At 40.8% G+C, this 13,336-nt stretch overlaps 3 protein-coding genes and 2 long non-coding RNA genes across 5 annotated transcripts in view; all 5 read right to left on the reverse strand.

The window, feature by feature from the left end:
* Positions 1–13,336, reverse strand: part of LOC114435444 (basement membrane-specific heparan sulfate proteoglycan core protein-like) — a gene marked incomplete at its 5' end in the record, with an annotated part of 53,430 nt that overhangs the window by 20,195 nt on the left and 19,899 nt on the right. Inside the window, one exon of the mRNA XM_028405117.1 lies at positions 11,377–11,661. Coding sequence (XP_028260918.1) covers positions 11,377–11,661 — 285 coding nt within the window. The remainder of the gene's footprint in view (positions 1–11,376; positions 11,662–13,336) is intronic.
* Positions 1,815–2,741, reverse strand: LOC114436686 (uncharacterized). Its single transcript, XR_003670707.1, has 4 exons — positions 2,714–2,741; positions 2,553–2,618; positions 2,405–2,464; positions 1,815–2,321 (listed from the first exon to the last, which is right to left on the reverse strand). It is a non-coding gene; the product is annotated as an uncharacterized LOC114436686 (long non-coding RNA).
* LOC114436698 (uncharacterized) lies at positions 3,782–10,909 on the reverse strand. Its single transcript, XR_003670718.1, has 3 exons — positions 10,870–10,909; positions 10,604–10,712; positions 3,782–3,824 (listed from the first exon to the last, which is right to left on the reverse strand). It is a non-coding gene; the product is annotated as an uncharacterized LOC114436698 (long non-coding RNA).
* On the reverse strand, positions 5,721–7,009 carry LOC114436677 (ladderlectin-like). The gene is made up of 7 exons (XM_028407104.1): positions 6,939–7,009; positions 6,753–6,840; positions 6,632–6,673; positions 6,436–6,542; positions 6,214–6,348; positions 6,028–6,139; positions 5,721–5,923 (listed from the first exon to the last, which is right to left on the reverse strand). The coding sequence occupies exons 2-7, from the start codon at positions 6,811–6,813 to the stop codon at positions 5,850–5,852; spliced, it is 531 nt and encodes a 176-aa protein (XP_028262905.1). The 5' UTR covers positions 6,814–6,840; positions 6,939–7,009; the 3' UTR covers positions 5,721–5,849.
* On the reverse strand, positions 8,027–10,581 carry LOC114436670 (sialoadhesin-like). The gene is made up of 10 exons (XM_028407095.1): positions 10,454–10,581; positions 10,097–10,339; positions 9,893–10,009; positions 9,754–9,769; positions 9,581–9,657; positions 8,800–8,850; positions 8,626–8,682; positions 8,462–8,524; positions 8,306–8,368; positions 8,027–8,200 (listed from the first exon to the last, which is right to left on the reverse strand). The coding sequence occupies exons 1-10, from the start codon at positions 10,563–10,565 to the stop codon at positions 8,193–8,195; spliced, it is 807 nt and encodes a 268-aa protein (XP_028262896.1). The 5' UTR covers positions 10,566–10,581; the 3' UTR covers positions 8,027–8,192.

Consider the following 13,336-nt stretch of genomic DNA (forward strand, 5'->3'; position numbering starts at 1 on the left):
CACAGGGACTGTAGCTTAGGAGCATATCAATGCGTGCAGAGTCAGATGTTCGGCATGATTGTAAAGTTTCATCCACATAGGATGAAGTATGTGGGAGGTACAGCCACAAAAACAACCATTTCCAGTGGATTGGCGAAGGGTCAACTTCGTGGTGGCGCCACAACCAGACCACATATCTAAGTGCTATAGATTTATTGGAACTGGCAAGTAGCAAGGAGCTGCTGAACCATGTTGTTCAGCTCTGATATATTTTATTTTGTGAATTAAACTCAGTCTTCTTCCATAACTGAGGTCACAGTGGGGGTAGCAGCTGTTTCTCGGCTGGTAGCTCCATCTTAACTCAAAGAATGAAAGATTAATAACCGACTGTTTTCTAGCTTGCTGGTTTGGTGTTTAGGAGATTGGGATAACAGGATTTTGGGAAGTTTAAACTTCCCAAAATACATTGCTGCACTGTGCACTTTTTTTAAAGTCCTATTGTTGTTGGAGTCTGAGTGGTGAATCTGCCTCTGTTTGCTTGTAAACCTACAAGAGAAGGTTTGAGAGAAGCTAATGTGAGCTGCAGGGAAGCAGTGTTAATTTTGTTGACGAATCATTTTCGTCATAGTTTTTGTTAACGACCTTTTTTGCTGATAAAAATGAGATGATAACTAAATAAAAACGCAAATAAAACTAAATAATAAATAAATAAAAACGCACGGTGCCAAAAACGAAGACGAAATGTATTGACACTTTCGTCAACGAATAAAAACGAGACGAAATTATTGATGGAGACGAGATCCAATCAGATCAAATTTTGTTTGTGGAAGGGAGGGACAAATCAGGAGACGGCGGCAGAGAGCCAATCAGAAGTGATCTCTCTGCATAAGGACGTTACCCCGCGATGCTGGAAGAAGGCGTCCTCATGCATGGTAACACAACACAGGAGAAGAACAGACACACGGACACGTTTGATGTCAAGACAAACAAGACGGTTTGCAAACCGTGCGGAGCGACTATCAGCGGTAAAACACAACAAACCTTAAGCGACATTTGCAGATGAGTCGTCTTAACTTCTGTTCAAAGATACACGTGACAAAATCTATAAATTAAGACACCCTGCTGATGGTTTTACAGCATGTGCACTGTTTCTAAGTTGTCACTGAAGTACTTTGCTGTAGTTATGGAGTATTCATGAAGAAAGTCATGACTGAACAGTGTATTCAGGGAGAGCAGCTCACTGTTCATTGGTTCTTTTGTGAAAAGGTAATAGCAATTAAATAAAGAGGTGTTTGTTTCAAATAACAAAAGTTAAAGCTGTGCCTGTTTTTATTGCACTTCAAACCTTAATTATTTCATGAAAAAATATATATCATAGAATTTCAGTCGACTAAAATTCTTTGATATTTAGTCGACTAAAACTAGACTAAAAGTTAAAACATGTTGTTGACTAAAATGTGACTAAAATCAAATGACATTTTAGTCACAAGACTAAAATAAAAACTAAATCAGAAATTGCTGCCAAAATTAAAACTGCAGGGAAGCAAATGGTCAAAAAAGTTATTTTTGTCTTTCTCCAAGCATTTGTATGTCCCAGCAGACAGGCGCAAGTAATGTCTCTGAAATTACATAAAAAGATCTGACACAGGCTGAGCATTCCCCACGAGTAGCAGAGTAGCAGCAGTCAGCACCTCGGACAGCTCCAGCACTGCTACCGGCGCCACAGTCAGCACCTCGGACAGAGAAGCTCAGGTATTCACATTCATCTTGTTGAAGCAAGGCGTCTGGACTTGTAGAGTTTTCTTGAAGACGTTTCGCTGCTCATCCAAGCAGCTTCATCAGTTCTAACTGTTTGGTGGGGAAACATGGTTTATATGTGGTGGCAGACTTCAGCGGGTGGTCTGGGTAAATACATACATACAATACATACAAAGTACAAATATTGAAAATCCTACGGATTACATCCAATGAGAAGTAAAGAAGAAATTATATTTATAAGAACCAAACCTTTGTCAGACAGCATCACACACAGAAGATCTTTCAACTCATGATTCTTCACATTTAAAGAAAGCTGCAGCTCAAAGAAACGAACTCACAACAAACAGTCTCTCTTGAGACATGACAAATGACAACACTATAACCTGAAGTTTCTGCTCTCAAAACAGGAGAACATGAAGATGAACAATAAAAGAACTTCTTCTTTATAACATGGGAACAATCTAAAGCAGGCCAGCACTGAAACATGTTCTGTTATCAAGCTTAAAACAGACAGCTAGTCATTGACTTCATGCTGCCATCTGTGCTTCTCTTTGTTTGTTGATGATGAACGTCTCTTCATGGACCTGAAATAAAATCACAGCAAACAGTCTCAGTTTAAAATACTGTCTTTGGAACATGAGCTCTGACTGTATATGAAGAATATTACCTGTGTTTGGATTCACATTACTGTAGTCAGACAGTGACTCTTCTGGGTCAACATGTTGTCCTGTTATCATGATATCAATCATATATAAAATAATGATTCTCTCTGTATTTTAGTATCAATGTAACGTCTCATATTTTTATATACTCACTCCTGCTGTCCAGAGCTTTGAGCTGAATCAGATATGAAGCATTATAGTAATCTTCTTCAGGCTGACCTGAAATAACATTAATGTGAGTACTGAGTTTCACAGTGATTCTATAATTATTATACCTTTAACCTGCTCCATGTCAATCAAAGTGTGTACTGTACCATTTCCAGAGCCTTCAGCTCCTCTGATCGTCTCATAGACACAAAGGTCGCCTACAGGACAGTGAAACATTAAATGAGTCACCTCACATCTGTCGCACTCATTTAAACGTCTTCATGCTTTTATTAAATGTTGTTATTGAACAGTATTAAAGCTGCAGCAGCATCAATACATCTTATAAATATCTGTAAAAACATTCAGAACCAGATGGAACACTGACCGTGGAGAAGAGAGGAGTATATCTGATGTTGGTTTACTTCCTGGTTCACTGTCTGCTCTGCAGAAGAACCTTTTATTAACAAAAATGATCATGTTGTTACATGGTTTTGTAAATTCTGTGTCACATTTAAAGTTTATAGTAAATAAATGATGCATCAGAAGAAGAAGGTCTGACCTTTGGACTGTCTGTAGTGATACAGTAAGAGCACAATGACAAAGAATAATATGATTCCACACAGCAGTCCAACAATTAATGGCACTGAGGATGAGGAGCTTTCAGGTCTTGATACAACTATTAGAAATAATAAACATACATTAATACACTTATATTGGACTTGGTGTCATTAATACAGACAATAATCAAAACAACATTACCGTAATATACCAAAAAAGGAGCATCAAACATCTTTACTCACCTTTCATTGACATCCAGCTCTGAGGTGACTTCTTTCCTGAATGTTCACACCTGTAGAAACCTTCATGTGACTCTGACACTGCAGAGATATTCAGCTCCCCTCTGGTATCACTTTGAACAAGTTTGTCATTGTGATAGAAAAACACATTGGAAAGTTTGTTTTGTCCTCTCAGTCTGCAGCCAAGAATAACAGAGTCTCCTTCAGTCACACTATTGACAGGACTCTCCAGGACAATGTCTGTATCTGTGAGACAGTCAGAGGACGTCAGTCAGAGATCAGTCAGTGAGGTGGAGGTTAGTGTATAGTAAGAAATCACCTACCATGTACAGTGATGTTGACTGTGTTGCTGAACTCTCCTGATGCAGACTCACACCAGTACACACCAGTATCAGACTGTGATGTGTTGATGTTACATGTGCATCCAGTCATTGTTCCCCAGTTAGAACAGGATGACAGACGTCCTTCATCAGAGAACTTCCTCACTCTCCACTCAGCAGAGTTTCCCTTGTAAGCTGATTAAAGTGACCATCAATCTAATACACAATATAATATAAAACACTGAGAAGTTGATAAACAGGAGATAAATACTTCGAATGAATGAAACAAGAGGAGTGTGCTGAACACTGAAATAAAGATTAAAACCTCATCAGACATCATCAAACCAAAAGAAAGTGATCAATCACAACATTAAAATACTATATATACACAATGTAGATGTGTGGAGCCAAATCCAGCAGTACTTCAGTGTAAAACAGAGACATATCAGCAGCCGACGTTCATAAAGACACCAGTCTGCTCAGAAACACTCTTCAGAAACAACAAGTCAGAAATGTACTTACAGAATAAGTCCAGCACACAGAGCAAAGTGTGCCCCATCCTCACATCCAGCACAACTGAACAAAGTGTTCTATCTATTCATCATTATAATGCTGAAGGCAGAAGTGACGTTTCCTCAAAAGGTGTGATTAGAATGTCTCACAAACGTCTACTTCTGAGTATAGACTCTTCCTTCCTTTTCACCAAACTTTAGACAGCAGCTCTGACCACAGCAGTTTCACATGGTTATATTTCCTGTCCTCTGCACACATATGAACATGTTTCTCTCAAAGGTTTATTTTAATTAATGCATATACATAAAACATGACTGTTGAATTGAAGCATCTTGTAACATAGTTACAGAGTTATTTGATTATTTTTGTCCACAGCTTAAGTTTAGAGCAATAAAACTTTGCAGTACAATAAATAAAAGGCATAATTTCATTTAATTAATTTAATTTAAGTAGAATCTATAGATAACAAGCTGCAGTGTCTACCATGGTAACATGACTAAACACTGTTCAGCAGTGCGCTATGAGTACCTTGATGAAATATGCTAACACATCTCAGCCCTTCTGACCTGGTGGTGGCTCGGTTGGTAGAGCTCCTGCTGTGAACGTTGCGATTTCCCATCATTTCATTTCATTTCAACTTGGACTTCAATGGAACACAGAGACCAACAGCAAAAGTGAGTAAGCTGAGGTGTTTTTATCATCTGACAACAGTCACATTTTAATATAGAAAAATAACAGCTGAATTCATCCGAACAGCCTGCTCCCAGCCACAGCGGACAGTCTTCTGTCTGCACTCACATCCACACTCTAAATATTGCTGCTCTTATTAATATTATTATTATAGATTCTCTTCCTGTCACTTGTTGACACAACACAGCACTGACATGATCAGGCAGCATGTGTGCTACCCAGCAGGCTTTTACTGCCAAGGATCAAGTGACCTTTGACCTCCACAGGAACACAAACATTTCTGCCAAAGGTAAAGTGATAAAAAGCAACAACTCTACCACTGTTACCACGACACCACCATCTACTCCTGACTTAGTTCCTCATTTAGTGGCAGATAAAGAGATACATGTTTCTGCATAGAGCTGTTACATTCTGCTGTATTTTTATGTCTGCACACAAGATATGACAACAGGAGACAAAGGACAGCCACGACACACTCAGCTGTTTGAAGATGATACATGTGGACAGTTTTTAGTGTTTTGTCTTTTTCTGAATATTTGCTGTAAAGGCTGAAAAGTTAGAAGTGTTTTACTTAGAAAGAAAAAAAGAGGAAAAGATCAGTGCTGCACTTTCAGCAGTAATCCACATCATGACTTTGTCCACATGGTGGAGCCATTGAGTGAAATGAAACAGCTTGGGGCCCCTGACAGAGTAAGATGAAGCACAGACGACTCACAGAGCAGCTTCATTCAATGCTTCAGACTTTAATGATGCAGAAGATGAGAAAGAAGAGTTCACTCTATGAAACAGAGTTCTGCTAAAAGCATCCTTTGCACAACACATTCAACCTGCTCTAATTAAAGAGACAGCCCAGCTCCTGTTTACTTGTCACTTCATTCTTTAAGCAGCGTTACAGCCAGAGATGAGAAAAGAAGACATGAAGTGAGACTCAGATTCTTCAGTTTATAGATGAGACGGACACACAGCTCACAGCTCAGGGGTCATCAGATTGTCTTGACACAGATTGATGGCATCTCAGTTGCACAGCCACCATCATCCCAATCAAAACACCCATTACCTGTAGGTACCAAAAACATGTCAGGTAGTCTTTATATATAGATATACAGTCATTCATGAAGTGATGGATGTTTCAGGCTTTCAGAGGACATTTTAATGACATACTTCCATAGTTCATATATGCACAGTCCTGGTTGCCCCCGCCATTATCAGGCTCTCCAGGGCACCACTTCTTATATTCAAAAGTTGTTCCATCGCTCCAGTACCAGAGCCCCTCCTTGAAAATAGACACACATTATATATAACAGGACTATGTCAGCAGACCAAACTGGTAACTGGTCAGTTGTGTACCTGCAGACTGTCAGAGCCTCCAATCCAAGCATGTCCATTTGTGTAAGTGGCCTGATATACCACGTTCTGAAGGTGCTTATACTCAGCATCACTGTGCACAGATGCCAGGTTAGCACCCTTGGACTGACAGTTTTTCTGCAGTGGAGATCAACAGACCTTCATGTTTAAGTGCACCAAAGCAGAGTGACAGTGATCAAAGTGAGTCCAAACCCCTCTTAGTACCTGAGCCTCAGCATAGGTCATGGATTTGGGCTCATAGATGTAACATTTGCCATTGAACTCAGTCCATCCAGTGGTACAACTTGCAAATTTATTGACACCATGAGGGTCTTCCAAAGACAAAAAAAACACAGTGAGGATGAAGACTATCACCAGAGTGTGGAAACATGGGGAAAATCATGGAAACTTGTGTACTAACCTGCTGAACTGAGTGTCTCTGTCTCATTCAGGGCAGTTGCATCTTTAAGGACAGTTTAACAGAGCAGATGAAACATCTGAAGGCTGCACACAGACAGAGATGATGACAGTGTCATACTCACTAGCAGCAGTGGTCAGAGCCATCACTGCACACAGGAGTACAGACACAGTCAGCAGTTTCATGGTGATGTTTCAATGTTCAGACGTCTCCTAGAAAAATCAAAGTATGTCTCATATTAATGTCTCTGCAGGAAACAGACGGCCTGCAGTGACTGACAGTTCATTCAACAGAGAAGTTTGTAACAGACCTGATGAAGAATGATCTGCTCCTCTTCCTCCTCACAGTCAGTCTGTAGAGTCAGAGCAGTGATGAGCATGTCTTATATACTTGTTACAAGGAACTAAAAACTCACATCCGTGTTCCCTTTATGGTCAGAGGTGGAACAGCCAATCAGAGCTGACTGCATGTCACCTCTCAGTTTCATCACAGGACGTTCTTGACTTATTTACAGTTATTTCTGGCTATAATCCAGGTAGCTAGGTCTGCCTCCTGTTGTTGGAAAATGGCCACCTCCCACGGAGAGTGTGCATCCAGTTTGACCTGAGAAGACTGCTGGATTCAACAGAAAGCCCTGAAGAAGAATGCCCTGACCTCTTTGCTGTGTCTGATACCACTGAAGCTTGGAGCCAGATCAGCTTTGGAACATGAAGGTTTGGCTGCATGGCACATCTTCATTGGCACCCTGCAGGAGCTCTGTCCATCTTCAGCTCGAAGCCTGACAGGATGGTCACTTTGCAACTCCTTGAACCCAGATAAGCAGCAGGACACCTCAGAGATGGAACAGCAGATAATCATGTTGTTTAATCAGGATGTTTGCTGTGCAGTGTCGCAAAGCCCGTCTGATTCATGCTGTATTTAAACAATGATTAATGTTTGTGTACTAACCTGAACTGGACCCACACTAAAACAATTATTTACATTGGCAAGAGATGTTGTGACCAACACAGGGTCTGTTTGTTGTGTGTGGTAGTTTTAACAGGGCCCAAATGTGTGTCCTATATGTATCCAAACCAAATTATAGACACACAATGAAGGGTGAGGAAGGTTCTGTTGAACAAAAGTCACACAACTGCAAAAGGATTGACCACAGGACACAGACACTTCCTGTAAACCTCCTACAAGTTAAAATGAATAGACATCTGAGAACACAGGCATTAGTCATTAACTATTTCTTGCATGCCCCCACCACCACCACCACCCCCACAATAGCAGGTGTGATGTTACTTAACTGTCTTAAAGCAACAAAACAAGTACAACAGCATCATTTGAGTGTAGTGAATTAATTTAATAAAAAGTATTAAAATCATAAGTCATACTCTCTCTGACCTCTTTTTGGAACCAGTGGAGTCATTTTGTAAAGTGTATCAACTTACAATGGGAATATTCACATTATAAACAGGAGAATAAATGTGTGTTAAAATCTGTATTTTGTTCATGATGTTATATTAAATTAGGAGCATTTTTGTCATCCATCCTGCTGGTTTCATTGATCCTGAACTCTTCATTGATCTGGAAAAGAAATGAAGACAGAGATGCAGGGTCAACAATCTGTACAAGTGAATTGTTACACTGACAAATCTAAACATGCATGTTGTGTTGTTGCTGCACAAAGACCTGTCCTTCGTTTGACTTCAGCATAAACAGCTCCATCACCTGCAGCAGCAGGGGCTGGTTGTCCTGTGAATATAAACATGTGGCAGTATTGAAAAGTGACTTCACAGCAGGGAGAATAAAAACACAAATATACTTTATTGTTGTAACGCCGTGTACCTGCAGATGATCTTATCTTCACGTCTGAGTAAACACGGCTCTCCACTGGTTTCTGCTTCTTCCCTGTTAAAAGACCCAGATGAATGAGCTTTCTTCAGGTATTACTGGCATATAAAAGCACCTACGTGCTGTTAGCTTTTCCAGCTGCTGTATGTGGTGCTCACCTTTCTTAGTCGCACATTTAAGTTCAATCAAAGAATATGTGACGTCACTGGATTCACCTGAAACATATAGTTACACTTTAGAATGTCAACATGTTACTGTGACCTTAAACATATCACTGTAGTATTTGTAACTGTAACTTGTCTGGACTCAAAACATCTCGCTGTATACTGTACCATGTTCTGTGTTTTCAGGCTCTTTGATTGTTTCATAGACGGACACATCACCTACAGAGTGAGAATCGAGATGAGGTTAGTCATTATTATCACATCATGTGAATTACAAACAGCTAACATGGAAGTGTTACATTTAACACAACTGGTGATTGATAAGTTCCACATTGAAACCAGTAGTCTTGCCCATGCTGTATGGACATCAAGTCCTTGTGAAAAAAAAGCACCACAGATACGACACATGCACATACAACATATGGACATCTTGCCCATGGTCATCTGAACATGGGACTGACACAGCTGCAAAAGTCCAAGTATAGAGTAAGGGTGTAAGCTGGGGATGGTGCCAGTAAAGTCCCGGTGGATGTTTGACTTGTTTTCACACAGTGTTAAGTTTTGATTTGATTTTATACAAACTACTGGTTAAGGTTAGGCATCAAATACGGATAAAGAGTTAGGTAAAGATCAACTTGAAACACACAAACACATTTTACACATCCTGTCACATGGTCTCCAGTTTCAGCTCCCATCAGGACAAGTTCCTGCCCCCATGAACACACAGAGATGCAGTGTGTTCCATGTTCATGACTGAAATGTCTCATGTTATGTTTTCCTGATGAGGACGAGCTGGAGAAGGATCAATCTTCATTTGTGATGTCACAGTGTCCTCGTGAACCTGAGAAAGAGCTAACGGAGGACTGTACAAAGACCAAGACCAACTTGTCCTGCAGGCCTTGAACTTATCAATTACCTCTCACGTGCCAGTAAAAATGTTCAGACTGACCCTGAGGTGAAGAAGTGTGTGGACTGCACTGAGCTTCATCCTGGTTGATCGTGTGCTCTGCCGTAGTGCTCTGAGATCTGCTGGGCCCCAAAGACATTTTGTAAATACTCAACAGATAAGAGAGAACTGAATCCTGGTATGTTGACAATGAGAGACCGGGATGTTGTACCAACCTGACAAAGCATGAATCTGTGAGAAAGACAGTTTATTTATTAATTCCAAACATATGTAAGGGTAGTGAGAAAACATCTGTATTGTTGAACTGATTGTGGTGTAATGGACATAGTATGTATGACAAAGAAATGGTCTGACCCTTTGAGTGTTTGTAACGACACAGAAGCAGCAGCAGCAGAATCAGCAGTAAAATTCCACAAACCAGCCCGACGATCAACAGAGTAAGAAATAAGGAGCTTTCAGGCCTGGTTACAGCTGTAAAGAAATGATCAGTCTAGCATCACTGTCCACCACCATCACATCACAACAACTACTACTGACAAAAGTAAAGAAATGACTCACATTTAACTGCCATCCAACTCTGTGGTGATTCATGTCCTGAACACTGACACCTGTAGAAGCCTTCATCTGCCTTTGACACTGCAGAGATGTTCAGCTCTCCTCTGGTGTCACTTTGGATGAGTTTGTCATTTTTATAGAAAAACACATTAGAAACAACTTTTTCTGTCCTCAGCCTGCAGCCGAGAGACACAGACGTTCCTTCAGTCACAGGATGGGCAGGGCTCACCATGACAACCTCTTTGTCTGTAAAACAGTCAACGGTAATGGTAAGAAACTTTGGATGATTCATAAACGATTGTTAAATAATCCTCATTTTCTAATTCCTAAAAAGCAAACTGTGATGTTGGAAAAGCTTACACTGACTCTGTCCAGTGATGTTAACTGCATTGCTGAATGCTGATCCCGACTCACACCAGTACACACCATTACCGGACCATTTAAAATGAATATTACATGTGGATCCTTTCATTGTCCCCACAGAACTACAGTCAGTTATAAGTAAACAACTTCACTCTCCACTCAGCAGAGTTTCCCTCACAGGTCAGTGAGACAGACTCAGAGGTGAAGTGTTGGACTCTGTCAGGATTCACTGTGAGAGACGCTGCTGGATGAAAACCTGAAAAACAAAACAAGTCAAAGGAACAAAGTAAGAACACAAAAATGACACGATGAAAAAATGACACACAACCAGCTCATTCTGATTCTCTCAATAAACAGAGGAATCACAGTGACAGAATAAATTCTTCTTACTGAGAGGACAGAATCAAACTGACCTGCAGACCAGACAAACTTTGGGTCACTGTAATCAGAGTGATACTCTGGGTCTCCTCTTCCAGCTCTGCACACATATGCTGCTGTGTGTGTCTTGTCCATGAATGATGTAGGAATCCTGTGCAGTCCCATCAGTGCTACCAGGCAGCAGCTCATAGCTGTAAGACCAAGAGTTCTTTGACAGACCAGGAACAGCTTTATACCAGTAGAACCTCCATCCTGCAGGTGGATGTTCAACCTCACAGCTCAGAGTTACTGAGGCTCCAGGACTCAGCCATGATGGAGACACAGTGAGGACAGGTCGGGGTTTAACTGTTGGAAAGAGATGATGTTAAAGCAGACTGTCAGATTGCAGATTTAGAGTTTCATATATCTGAGTCCAGTTAGGTTGCAGAGTCACAACAGGTCTGATTGAAGCTTTGAAACAACACAACAAGTTCATATCTGTTCATATTTTATTCATCCTGATACAAGATCACAGCAGACATTGTGTGTTACATACAACTCACCAGGTTTGTTGACCTTCACTGATTGGCTGTACTCTGTGTAGTAAAGTGGGTCTCCTCCTCTTCCTCCTCTTCCTCCTCTGCACCAGTACTCTCCTTCCTTTGAGACTCTGATGTGTTGGTCTGAAAGTGAAACAGCCTCCTGTGTGGTCAGAGGTTCAGAGGACTTCTGATCTCTGTACCAGAAGTATTTCCATCCAGAGGACTGTTTCACTGAGCAGGTCAGAGTCACACTGCCCCCTGCTGGAACAGCTGACTTGTCTGCAGTCAGGTAAGCTGTTGGTTTAGCTGCAGTTCAGTTTAGAACACAGTGAATAAAAGCATTAATGTTAAATTATTATTAACTCCACCAAGGAAGTTCCAAGACAGAAATTGAGCAATTAGTTTTTCGAGTACCCATAGGTTTAACATTTAATTGAGATTCACTCTCAGAATGTATTTAGTTGTACACAAAAACAATAAAACAAAAACTGACCTGATACAGTCAGTGTGATGGGATCACTCCACTCCGTTGAGGAGAACTTGTCCACTCTCTGTTTACCTCTGCACCAGTACTGTCCATGACTGGAATCAGATGCAGTGATAACCCAGAGTTTACCGCGTCTTATAATTTGCTGTGATCTGCCTGTTCTCCATTCAAACTCCCACTCAGTGTCTCCTCCATTCTGGATCTGACATCTCAGAGTTATCTCCTCTCCTCTGAATATCTGAGTCCAGCTGGGCTGCTGTGTGATCACAGCTTTATGGGAAACTGTTTCCAACAAACACACAATGTGGATAAAAACAAGAATTTAACCAACAGATAAAAACACATCATTATCAGGAGTTACAGTGATGTTCATTATGAATGGAAGTGATTTTATTTCAGAACAAAGACCCTTCATTCACCTCTTTTCTCCACTGTGACAGCATCACTGTACTCTGTGTAGTAAACGTGGTCTCCTCCTCTTCCTCCTCTTCCTCCTCTGCAGTGATAGATGCCTCCTTCTGAAACACTGACAGTCTTACTTGATGTTTCACTTTTTATTATCTGAGCTTCAGAATACACTGAGGTACGTCTGTACCAGTAGTACTTCCACCCTGAAGAGACGTCCACAGAGCAGGTCAGTGTTATGCTGCCCCCTGCTGGTATGACTGTCTTGTCTGCTCTCAGTGAGGCCCGAGGTTTATCTGCTGTGAGGAAGAAAAAAATGAAACAGTCAGTAAAAAACAGTCAAAAATAGTAAATGGTTAGAGTATGAATTACTGCAGAAACATCTTTGCACTTCATTCTTTTCAGACACTGTTGTTAAAACAGGAAGACATGCAGCACAATACTTAGTGTTAGTAACACTTGAATTGTTAGTTAGATTTGACCTAATTCAGCACTTTTATATGGATTGTAGGAATGAAGTCAACGTGTAATTGCCTTTGTTTGTCGCTAGATGGCAGGTTAGGGTTGGTGGGTAAGGCTTAAATTAACACAGGTGATTCAGGTGAGCAGATCAGACAGGTATGAGAGCTGGGAGGTCGTACGGTTTTTACCGCTGACACGTTTTTCTTTGTTTTGTAATCATTACCTTAAATACTTTTGTTAACAAAAAACGGGAACCTCACCCAAAGATTATAATGCATCAAACGATTCATTTCTGAAACAACAGCGCGTAGGAAAACAACATCCCCTGCTCCCAACCGAGTGGCTGAAGGCTGGTAAAATCGCCACTACATGGATTAAAGATGATCAGCTTACCTGATACAGTCAATCTGAGGGCTTCACTCCACTCTGATGTTAACTTGTTGCTTCTACCCCAACATCTGTATTCTCCACTGTCAGACTCAGTAACTTTGATAGTCCTGTATTGACTGTATGTTGAGTAAGGGTCTAACTTGTCTCCTCTCCATCCATACGTCCACACAGTTCCTTCAGCTCCCTGAATGTCACATCTGAGGGTGATCGTCTCACCAGAGAATATCTCAGTCCAGC

Source organism: Parambassis ranga, chromosome 5 (genome assembly GCF_900634625.1).
Source record: "Parambassis ranga chromosome 5, fParRan2.1, whole genome shotgun sequence".
In the NCBI taxonomy this organism is placed as follows: Eukaryota; Metazoa; Chordata; class Actinopteri; family Ambassidae; genus Parambassis; species Parambassis ranga.

Excerpts from the sequence above, each read along its gene's own strand:
- LOC114436670 (XM_028407095.1), bottom strand. The coding sequence starts at position 10,565 with ATGAAAGGATCCACATGTAATATTCATTTTAAATGGTCCGGTAATGGT. Across the intron at positions 10,010-10,096 it reads GAGTTGGATGGCAGTTAAAT|CTGTAACCAGGCCTGAAAGC; the intron begins GTGAGTCATTTC and ends ATTTCTTTACAG. Across the intron at positions 8,369-8,461 it reads GAAGATAAGATCATCTGCAG|GACAACCAGCCCCTGCTGCT; the intron begins GTACACGGCGTT and ends TTATATTCACAG.
- LOC114436677 (XM_028407104.1), bottom strand. The coding sequence starts at position 6,813 with ATGAAACTGCTGACTGTGTCTGTACTCCTGTGTGCAGTGATGGCTCTG. Across the intron at positions 6,674-6,752 it reads GGCTCTGACCACTGCTGCTA|ATGCAACTGCCCTGAATGAG; the intron begins GTGAGTATGACA and ends CTGTCCTTAAAG. Across the intron at positions 6,349-6,435 it reads TGACCTATGCTGAGGCTCAG|AAAAACTGTCAGTCCAAGGG; the intron begins GTACTAAGAGGG and ends TCTCCACTGCAG.